The 12,192-nt window shown below is 38.7% G+C and overlaps 1 protein-coding gene across 1 annotated transcript in view; it reads right to left on the bottom strand.

Annotated features, from left to right (window-relative positions):
- dnmt3aa (DNA (cytosine-5-)-methyltransferase 3 alpha a) overlaps window positions 1-12,192 on the bottom strand; it is a 37,403-nt gene that overhangs the window by 21,885 nt on the left and 3,326 nt on the right. Inside the window, exons 3-5 of the mRNA XM_057353845.1 lie at window positions 8,130-8,237; window positions 3,720-3,948; window positions 3,133-3,176 (exon numbers count right to left, since the gene is read on the bottom strand). Coding sequence (XP_057209828.1) covers window positions 3,133-3,176; window positions 3,720-3,948; window positions 8,130-8,237 — 381 coding nt within the window. The remainder of the gene's footprint in view (window positions 1-3,132; window positions 3,177-3,719; window positions 3,949-8,129; window positions 8,238-12,192) is intronic.

Genomic DNA, 12,192 nt, shown 5'->3' with positions numbered 1-12,192 from the left:
ACAGGTTTTCTATGGTAACTTTTTAATATTGTGTTAGCTCACACCTTCATCTTGTTGGATTGTGTTAGTTTAGCATTTGTAGGGCCAGATTTACTAACAGTTTGCGGCAGCGCAAACTCCTCTTGTGGCGTAAAAACACTACTGTCCTTATCTACTAAAGACACGCATTGAAAATTAGCGCTGAAAAGGCGTGGACACAGCTGTTTTGCGACTGACCTTATTGCAAATGCATTTGTAGGAGTTTCCTCTTCAGAGTCAAACTTTATGGGAGGAGAGTATTTAAATGAATCACGCAACGTGATTTATTTAAGTTTGCGCTGACCATAGTACTGGTATTTGTGACTCAAAAAAAACACCCCAAAAAAGCATGTCTTAAACCCAGCACTAATATGCGCTGCTCTTGGTAGATTACGTTGGTCATTATCAGTGTTGGGGAAAGTTACTTTTAAAAGTAACTTGTTACAATATTGAGTTACTCTATAAAAAAGTAACTAAATACGGTACTTGGGTACTTTTTGTGGAAAGTAACTGAAAGTACTTTTGCGTTACTTTTTCTCACCTAACTGATGCTCATGCTTTTCCAGACTTTGCTGTTCTTTAGTGTTTAACATTGTAATGCATTTAACAATCCTATATGGCCTATGACACACCTTTATTTTCTTTAAAAAACACATTTTCTGACCAGTAGTCCTCCACCTCATCAGAGCTCTGCCTACTGTTGACACTGCTAACTTCGGTGTCACTCTCCATATTTATTGTGTTTTAACAGCGCGGCTAGTTGCACAAGATGGCGCCGGTGAGCTTTTGGGACGGCAGAGTCGGCAGAGTTTCCAGTCGTATAACACTGTGTGGGAAAATGAGGATTTTGGGCCGGCAAATATGGGTGTTTTTTTTTTTTTAAAGTAATATATAAGGGATATGACAGATCCTCTTTGCATTGCTGAGCACTTCGTTGAGCCAAAACAACTTGATAGTGTTATACGAAATTATGATTAATCTAACATATAATATATTACTAATATTATATAATATTATTATAGGGGAAAATGACATTTAACATATTATGTTGTATATATGCTGGTATTTGGTGAGGAGACTAACAGATGACAGTTGTTTCCTCTCTTTCTCCCTTGCTCCGCCCACTCCCCAACCCTTCTTCTAACAGTGACCATGCCCATTTAAATCTGCAGATCTGTCACAAAATAGCGCCACAAACAGACGAACACAGCTTATGTTTACATTCACGAGGCATGAGACCATTGATTTCAAAACATGATCGGCATTTGCAGGACAATTGATTGCTGTTGTGACTCGTGCTAATTTCATGATCTGAAAGCTATCTATTGAGCATGACCGGCATTTGCAGGCATTTTGTCCATGGTGGCGAGTGCGGCCACACTATAGCTCCGCATCTGAGCTCTGGCCTCCCATCGCTGTGTCAACGGTTGCCAGATTTGCTTAACAAAAACGAAGCCGGAACACTGCAGCAAGCAGACATGGCAGCACTGCCTATCTTTGACTAGCGACTATTTCTGCGCAAGCATGAGCGATCATTTCTACACTACTTTTAATTCAGAATTTCACTTCTGTGGTTTAAAAAATGTTTATATAAATCAATGATTAGACTGAAAAGTAACTCGAGTTACTTGAAAAACAAAGTAACTCGAGTATTGATATGTAAATTTATAAAGTAACTGTGTTACATTACTCTTTACTTTAAAAAGTAATCTGATTATGTAACGCACGTTACTTGTAACGCGTTACCCCCAACACTGGTCATTATGATAATGAGATATTGCGCTTGTATTTTTTAAAGTAAGTTAGTAAATCACCCACCGAATTTTCATTCCCATCAACGCTTTTCTTAAATTGCACTCTTCAGGGATGGAAACTCGAGTCCATCTTAAAAGTCACAAAAACAGACTTGCAACTTGACTTAGACTCGTGGACAGCTGACTGGAGACTTGACTTAGACTCTCGACTCATGAGACTCGTAAAAAACGCAAGCCATTTTAGTAGAACATTTCATTCACATTCTTCCTTTATGACCCCACATGACAGCACCATATACCACACGTTTCTATAAATTCCCAATCCATTATGTTCTGCAGCAAATGTCACAACAATTCATCTCTAAACACACAAATTCAGCATTAATTATTTACACGCACGACGCATCTGGATACGCACGTGTTCATCGTATAGTTATATAAACGAATAAAATGTAGCCAAGTCTTACTTTAGTAACTCCTGTCCAGACCATTTAAGTGGAGTAGATATGATAAAGGATGATTAACTTTAAATAGTTTAAATCAGTATTAATTTTGAAACAATGACGAAAATTATAACGACATGTTTTCACTGACGAAAACGAGACGATAACAAAATAAAAATGAATGCATGATAACGAAAAATGTAATTAAAAAAACTGACATTTTCGTCAATTTATGAAAACATGTCTGGCGCTCTTATCCCATGTCAACACCGGACGTGACCGATGCGACACAACTACGGCTTGTTTTTAATGGGTTTGTCGTGCCGCGTCGCACTGCATCCAGTGTGGACAACATTTAAAATTACAATGGGTTCTAATACATTCTATTGTCTTTTATCTTGTTGCGTTGAGCCGTGTCTGGTGTAGACACAGTGTTACGCTATTTTGCCCTGTTTAGTAAATTATGTTAATTGTTTGGTAGATGTTTGGGTCTACACAACAAAACACAACATTTGGTATTCATATATGTCCTTCCGAAACCTTGTATCTCCATATTTCTTGATTTCAATTTTTTGCCATAAATCATTATTACTAATCACCCCTGGGTTTTGCAAATAAAATTTACGCATTTGGCAGACACTTTTATCCAAAGCGACTTACACTGCATTATACTATACATTTGTATCAAAGTACATGTAATCTCTCGGATCGAACCCATGACCTTGGGGTCGCTAGCACCATGCTCTAACCACTGAGCTACAGGACATCTCAAAGTATCAAAAATTGCTCGTCAACTTTGACAACACGGTATTAAATAATTTAAAAGGTGAAAAAGATATGTATTTTAATACTGTATATATTTTAAAGAGCTTTAACTCAAACAGGCATGTTTGTGGAGAGCCTGCTGGGGTCCTCACCTCTCCTCTGCTGGTGTCACTGCTGGTGTCATCGTCTTCCATATCTGCAAGACAAACACGAAGATCATTTAAAGAACAAACTAAATACACATACAGGACTAAGAAATAAGGACAAAAAAGGTTCATGTCAAGATTTCTTGTCAAGTGGTGTTTCTCAACACACTTCCAAAGGAGCCTTAAGATGACTTAAAAATTATTTAAAACAAGACAAAACAAGCATTAAAATAAGCAAAAAGTGAGATATTTCCTGATTACATTCTATTTATATTCTTATATAGCAAATATATCTAGCTCTAGAATATTTTATTGGGTAAAAATTAAGAAGGTGGAGCCTTCAAATATTGTTGTGGACAGCAGGGGCCTTGAAGTCAAAATGTCCAAAAAAAGATCAGTTGATTGAAATTTGCTTGGGGTTTAGTGGTTTAAAGTTAATAGCGGGTGTAATAATATTCGGTGATCAATTCTCTCAATACTGCGGTGGCAACAAACCTCAGTTTCGAATTAGCATAAAATGTCTGCGCTATTAAATGTTGTTTAAGAAACTAGACTGTGACCAGGACAGATTGAATAATAGATGGGTGACTTACGTCTCTCCGGGTGTTCAAGTTTCCGTCGCCCTCGCTTTTTCCTTGGAGTGGAAGGGGCGGAGTCCTCATCTGGTCCAGGGGGCGTGTCTGCGCCATTCCGATGGGTGGACTCAGGGGAGGAGTCATTCCGTTCCAGGTTTTTCTGCGAAACCCGCAGCTCTGTGTCACCGTTACACCCCGCCTGTTTCATACAGGCCACGCCTTCAGCCACACGCCCACAGCTATCCACCTATGACAACAGAGATGGGGAGGATCAGTAGAAGGAATCTTTGAATGGTGAATAGATTAAAATGAGTGTGTATGTGTCATAAAGCGAACAAGAGCGAAATGAGTGTTTGAGCAGAAAGGGACTGTACCGTCTTTACAAATGCAGGGCTGATTTTCTTCGAACTCAGACATTTCGAATTGACGAACACGTATGAATAACGTGAATAGAGCTGATTTGCATATTACAAGGATTTCAGCATCCATCAATGCAGAAAGTAAGCAGAAACGCAATAAAATGTTTAAGGGGTGCTGTGATCTCCTGGATGTCCTACGGTGTGACGCTGTCTGTTAACTTTACGACGAACAATAAAATCCTAGCTTTTTTCAGAACGTGAGTTTTACTGCTATCTGCGAGTTAATAGATGACAAACTAACACACACATACGTAGGAATCGATGCAGTCGCACACATTAGCGGTTGTTGGATTAATTAGCACGATTGACGTTGGGTTACGACGTTCTTATGCTGCTGGCGTTTTCTTTAATCAACAGGTGAGAAACTCTATAAACCTTAAACAGCCTGCAGGTGTTTCAATGCCAACACACACCACACAGTTTGTTTTTTCCCTTCGGTAATGACTGGTAATATATTCCACATTTCCGCAATGAACGCAAACATTTTGAGCAACGCAATTCAATTTCATGCGTTTTTTTTGTACCGAAACGTACCAGAATGTGATTTATGTATGACACGATGCGAATGCATTCTCAGCGGCACCACAAGAGGTGACAAACCCAGGTAGCACAGGTACGTCTGTAAGATGTCTGGAATACATCTGCTGTGTAAAAACATCTGATAAACGTGTTAGAAAAGGCAGTTTTACATGCATTCTAAATCGTAAAAATCTTACAGGCCTCTTTAAGATGTCTATAGACGTAAAGCAGATGAGCAAACAACCAAAAACATATACCTTGCAGATGTAAATGCATATATCAATTAAACGTCTCCAAGATGTATGTGTGCTATTAGGGAGGCGGGCGTTCATTTCACTACAAAAACGTGTCAGGATCAGGTCATTCAGCAAGAGCGACTGTACATTAAAGCAATTCTGACATGTGATCCACAAGAGTGTGTTTAACATTCATCTACTAAATAAACTCCCGTGAGTCTCCAGACAGCAGCTGTGTGAAGACAACAGCGCACCTGTGATGTTTTTATTATACGTCTGCTGTAGTCTTTTTATCTGACGCTTTCACTGAAACAAATGTGTTACTGGTGGCACGCAAACAAAAAACTTGTTCCCAGAACTGATCTAAACATGACATCACATGCAGAGATTTTAAATCCGAAATTTCGACTGTGAGATTTACAAGTCTGACACTTTTTGTTGTCTTGCAACATGACTGTCTGGCAACGTAACAAGAATCTCGTATACAAGATTACATAATATATTTTCTGTTAAATTTAGTAACAGTTGTTTTTAAATGGAGCTTGTTGTGGCGAATAGATTCTGAAGTCTCTAAAGGGATAGTTCACCCAAAAATGAAAATTCTGTAATCCAGTGGTTGTCAACAGGGGGGCCGTGGCCCACCAGGGGGCCTAGGATGACTAATAATTTAATTTTACATTTTAAAACAACCAAAAAACAAGATATTTCTTATTATTTGTTCATTCTTATGTTGAAAAAAAACACTTTTCAAGCTCTTAGTTTTATTGGGTAGTAATTTTGAGGTTTTTGGAGCAGGAGGGGGGCCTTTAAATAGTATTGAATACATTGGGGGGCCTTGAAGTCAAAAAGGTTGAGAATCCCTGCTTTAATCATTTCCTTGCGCTCATGTCATTCCGGATCTGTATGATTTTCTTTCTTCTTGAGAACACCAAAGATGATATTTTGAAGAATGTTGATAACCAAGCAATAATGGCCCTGATTGATATCCATTGTATGGACACAAAACCACTTAGACATTTCTCAAAATATCTTCATTCCTGTTCCACAGAAGAAAGTGTCGTATACAGGATGTGAATGACATGAGGGTGAATAAATGATGAAGAAGTTTTATTTCAGGGTGAAGTGACAGCACAGCATCATTGTTTTCTCAACATCATGGTGTTTCAAAGCAGTTCTTTCTCAAGTGAAACACAAAGTTAGACACACAACAAATCTTATAGCATACCTTTTTTTTTAATCTAAAGATTTCTGCATAACATCCGTAAATCCATTCTTCTATAAACTAAAGGCATAATTTTTGTGAACCTGGTTTTTACAGACGATTTACACACTAAAATTGATTCTGCTCGTGTTTTATGAATGAGGCCTAGTCACGGCAAACCCGACACAACATGGCCTCAGACAACATGCTACATAGGCGCCAATGAGATCTAAAAGGCTTAGGACTGAGTTTTTCAAAAAATTCAGTGAGTTCAAATGTGTTACAACACTGCACGAGTCGTATGAAATGCTTTTTATACCTTTTGGTGCAAAAAAAAGAGAGCAAGAACTGCCAAACTTCCTCTTTTGTGTTCTTTAAAAGCAACCGCGCACAGGCTTAGAAGAACATCAAAATCTAAATCTAGAACGGTTTAATAAATCCTCTCACAAAGTCACACACATCAAACACATGAACACATATTCTACTTTACAGATCAGTCAAACGTTCTGACACAACTACTCAATTGATTCATCCGATCATTACGGTTTCTCATATTGAAGAACAAAAGTAAAGTCATCAAAACTATGAAATAACACAAATGTAAATATGAAAATGCAGCAACCAAAAAAAACACATTCCAAACTCTGATACATCGGAGCTCCTTCAAAGCATGCTGCCCAGATTACACATCTGCACATTCTCTCATTCAGTTCATGAGGTGCATTCTGGGATAGTGCTGAATTAGTAACTTTATATAAAACATTTAGGAAATGAATGCGTAGACACAGCTGATCTCTGTTTTAGAAACCTATCCCATTGTTACACACATCAATTTAGTCAAGCGTGGACACACTTATGTCCGATCGCAACAGTTTTCTTCCTCTCAGAACAGGTACGGTATGAACATTCAGCATCTGTTCTTGCACGGAAACCCTGACAGATTCATCATTTTTAACAGTTTACAACATTGAAGACAACTTACCATGATCATAGACAACGCAACACGATTCCCCAGAGTCCACCTGCCTCTCTCTCTCTCTCTCTCTCTCTCTCTCTCTCTCTCTAACACTGCCTCCCTCTCCCTTTGTCTTTGACTTCAGACTTCCGTCTGGTCATGTGATCCACAACTGCAGCAACTGCACGTTTCCTGTGCCTCTCATTCAGCTCGTGTAAAGACGGCCTTCTCGCTGACAGCTCTGCGTGGGGGGCCGCAAGCGTTGAGTGTTTAGTCACAGGTAGAGACGCCTCACGGGTGACATCAGGAGAGCGTGGCGCTTTAAAGGGACCGTCCCTGTCGCTGGTGATCTGATGGAATGAGTAACGTACGTCTGTGTCTGTGTGTTCACTTTGGGATGAAAGGAACATTTTACCTCAAGTGAAAATTCTGCCGACTTGTAGTACTCGCCCTCGCAGCGTTCCGAACCGTTCCGACTTTTCATCGCGTAGAACAGAAATGGAGACGTTAAAGGGATAGTTCGTACAAAAATGAATATTCTGACATCATTTACTCAACCTCAAGTTGTTCCAAACCTATATAAAATTCTTTGTTCGGTTGAACACAACTGAGATTTCTGGGGCATCACTGACTGCCATAGTAGGAAAAATAATTGTATATATACAGTATATATTTTTTTTGTTCTGTTAAACAAAATGAGATATTTTGAGGAATTTAGGAAAGCAAAACGTTCTGGGGCACCTTTGACTACCATTTACATTTTTTCTATTATGGTAGTCAATGATGGCCCAGAAATGTCAGTTGCTCACATTCTTCCAAATATCTTTCTTTCTGTTCCATAGAACAAAGAAATGTATACAGGCTTGAAACACCAAGAGAGTGAGTAATTCACGACAGAATTTTTAGGTGAAATATCCCTTTAAGAAGGCCGTCCTGGGTTGTGTTTAGTAACAACGAAAGTAGAAGGGGAACAGATGCTGTCATTTTCATGATAGAACGACATCATTTTATTTGAGGTCCACTGAATAAGTCGATAATTTCGCTACAATTATGAGCGTGTGTTTCTTTTTGTGTGTATGCTCGCGTGTGTGTACTCACTACTGGTGCTTTGCGTTTCCGAGCGGGCCGTCCGACTCTCCGTGGCGGTGTTTCCATCGGTTTCTTTTCTTGTGTGACGTCACACACTTCTTGTTCCATCTCTGGAATCTACAAAAGGACATCGTTACAACCAAATAAAAGCATCCATTCTTTGTTTCTCACTTTCATAAACATCTGCTATGTAATAGGACTGTTTTTGGACTAGCTTTAAATAGAAATCAAAACAGATCAGTTTTCACAGATTGTCCATGCTGTATAAACAATAAACAATCTCTATGTATTTTAAGAATTCCTTCTGTTTTTTAGGAACACACACACACTGATGACCCAATCAGACTAGAGGACAGCGGTTACTAAGGTGAAAATACTGCTTAGCAACTGTCTCCAGCAGGTCATGATGCTGCTCAACTGAACAAGACAATGAGGTCATTTGCCCAGCAACCATCCCAATGTCTAATGAGGTTATTTATTCACTACTGCTATCACACACAACCATAAAACGGCAACACACACATTGTGCAGCTTTAACGCATCTGCTCTCTCTCTCTCACTTATAAACTATTCTGGCTTAACCTTTAAAGCTAAATGTTGTTTAAACAGCTCTCTCGGGTCAAGGGTCACCGAGGGAGTCTTTCTGCTAATGATGAGCATATTATAACCGTTGTGAGACTAACCTACCCGACTGGATGTTAATAGTCATTAAATATTAAACGAAAATCCACGAGAGAAACGGAAAGGCCAAACCGTTCACCAAAACACAAGCAGACTTAGTGACCTCTAGCAGACGCTATAGTTTTCATACTACAATCATGATTTTCAACAATGCATGGTTTCATTGGACGCACGCAAGTTATCTTCCCGTCTGTGTTGGTTTATCGGTCTGGCTAGTGGCTAATAATATAACTATTTATATCTTGATCAATATATATTAACATTAATTTAAATACATTTTAAATGTATAATAATTGTATTAAGTAAACAATTTGTTGAATATATTACTGCATATTAATTTATTTAACAAACAATTTGTTGAATGGGTCGTGTAACTGTCGCATTTAAGTTCAGCCATGTAACAGTTCTTCTACTGGTGACCCAAAATAATGCTGGCTAGACATACTATTAACCTGCTTGGTAATGTTATTTACTTTTGTATTTCTTTTGCTTGTTTTAAAAAAAATCTACAGGAACTCCCAATAATTGCGGACGTGTTCTGGAAGTTAAGTTTGGGCCACAAAAGTGTGCATGCGCAGTAACGTTTGTTTATGTTGTTGCTTTGAAACGTCTATACACCCCCCCTAAATATATCCCCTGTTTTGTTATAGTTGTGACATGGACTCCATTATTTGCTTAAATGTAGAACGAAATTTAAAAGCTTTGGTTTATATTTATAGTTTTTGGTGAGAACTATATGGCTTGTTTCCAATGAGGACATCTCCACATTTTGTCATATTCACAACTAACCAATTTGTCCCCAGACTAAAGCTAAGTAACCCCCCCCCCCCACACACACACACACACACACACACACACACACACACACGAGTCATAAACTGTAACGTTGTTACATCATTCAGACCTTGGGTGGGTCAGTGGAGCGTGTGGAGATGTGCTGGACCAATGAACTGCTAATACTCTGCACTGAATTAACCCTTTCAGTAATAATGACAGATACTACATACGGTGGGCTGCAAACATCTGACTACAATAAAGAAAATCAAGTTAACCACAAGCTGAACTGAAAAAGGAATTTCGTATCATCCATTTTGGTATGTTGCTCTTCTGTGCCACAAGTTTGTGCAAAACACGATGATCTGTTATCCCAGCGTGATTTGAGACTCTACCAAAAAGCATTTTGTGTGCCTCAATTGAGCAAAGTACTGTAACCTTGACTTGAATTGAATTCCTGTACAGTGCCATTGGTCAACAACACATGATTAAATCCGTCTTAATGCTTAAAGGCGCAGTTTTTGATTTACAGCGGCCACTAGCGTTGTATTATAGATTTGCAACGAATGGTTCAGTCCAAACACGACGGTGGCCACCACAGTACAAAAAGATATCGTTCTCATGTTGACGCAGGGAAGAGATTTTGCGGGCATTAGAAAGAGTGTAGAAAGAGCGATGTCTTATTTATTACATAAAATAAAAGGTTTGTGGATTTTAAGTTGAAAAAGAAGGATAAAAGTCATGCAGGAGCTAGGACCTGCGCTAATATTATAAAGTCTTTCCAGCAGAGACGCGTTAGGACCCGCGGTACTGAGGCTTTTAGCAGATATACTCACAGATATCTATGGACATACTTTCCAGCAGAGAGACGTCGGAGAGAAAGATCGTCTCAAAATCACTCCCGAGGAGGATGCTTTGATTCGGATCAGTACGTGAGTAACATACTAACATACCAAGATATGTTGTTGTTGTTGTAATATTAGCTGTGTGACGGAGCAGTTTTGAGCGTCATTGTGTATCTGGAACCGCTTGTATATTGTACTCGTCCAGATACTGGAGAGCGAGAGTGCGTTTTACTCTTTTACTCGATGATGAATAAACTTTCAGTTAATCCGCGGGTCACATGCGTTCCGAGCCGTAGAGTACGATCCGTACGGATCACGGATCATCCCGCGATCCGTTTCACCACGATATCGCGGCGGAGAGGAAGAGGAAACGCGCGTTGTAGAGTTGTTTGTCCGTTTAGGGCTGCTGTACAAAACATGGCGGCGAATTCAATGTATGTAGGCCCGCTCTGTATGTAGATATAAACGGCTTATTCTAAGGTATTACAAACATAACTCTTCATTACGTAAGGTCTTTATACACCTGAAGAAATAGTTTTGTATATTATATTGCATTTCCGTCAATAGATCCTCCTAAAAACCCCGTATTGTTCCTTTAAAGGGATAACCAAAAATAAAATTCCGTTATCATTTATTCACCCTCATGTCACTTAAAAAAAACCCGTCTCAGTGGTTTGTCTATACGACGGAAGTCAATTGGGGCCAATGCTGTTTGGTTAACCAACTTATATCTTCTTTTGTGCTCTGCATTAGAAAGTCATACAGATTTGAAATGACATGAGGGTGAATGAATGATGAAATCATTTTCATTTTGGGTGAACAATCCCTTTAATACTCTTTTATGCAGTGGCAATTTTACATAAGCAATAAGGCACTTTTAAGATGTTCTATACTGAAACAAAGTTACATGTTGTTTTTGTTAGTAATGCAGTAGGCCAATATTGTTGTAATAAATTCATTCAAAGCAGATTTGGTTTTGAATTAACCAGACTATGAATACACATTCGAATAGCATTGTTAGTTAAATATTGTCAAGCATTTTTAACATGATATTCCATTATACAGTATTGTATTTTATAATATACTATCAGAACATCGGAGTAATGCTTCAGACTATTTCTGTCATCAGCAGGTTATTTTGGGCCACTGCTGTTGCCAAGCAACCAGACTGGGCCGAGAACAGGAGGTTCCCTAGTGTATTGAGTCTGTTGGGTCCAGCACCTCTCTCTCTCTCTCCATCTCTGTGTAGATTTACGCACACTCATACTCACAGATAAAATGACTAAAGAAAATCTGTCCGGACACTGTCCTAATGCTTCATTATATTGTAGTCCAATGTCATAACATATCCCATTAGTTCCTGCTGATCTGTTAGGAAATGATTTCTTGTGCATAAAGGACATATTCAATGTGTCATTATTTATTCATCCTCCCGCTTCAAAATGACACAAATTATATTTTTGAGAAATGTCTCAGTTGTTTATGCCCTACAATGAAAGTCAGTGGGGTTGAAATGTTGTTTGGTTACCAATATTCTTCAAATTATCTTCTTTTTTGTTCTGCAGAAGCCAGTTAGATTTGAAATGACGATAGACTTTTGGGTAAACTGTCCCTTTAACATATTTATACTTTCTTCATTAAGGAATGAACTCTCTGTGTCATCCGTACTATATCAGCAAATAAGTAACTTCATCAGGGTTGACAGAGGCTGTCAAAATGAGCAAAGGAATAAAAAGCAAACACAATTAACACACACATTCACAATCTCACAC

Source organism: Triplophysa rosa, linkage group LG15, assembly GCF_024868665.1.
Source record: "Triplophysa rosa linkage group LG15, Trosa_1v2, whole genome shotgun sequence".
NCBI lineage: Eukaryota > Metazoa > Chordata > Actinopteri > Cypriniformes > Nemacheilidae > Triplophysa > Triplophysa rosa.
Note: the sequence above shows the minus strand (reverse complement) of the source record. Positions and strands in the feature narration are given on the sequence as shown.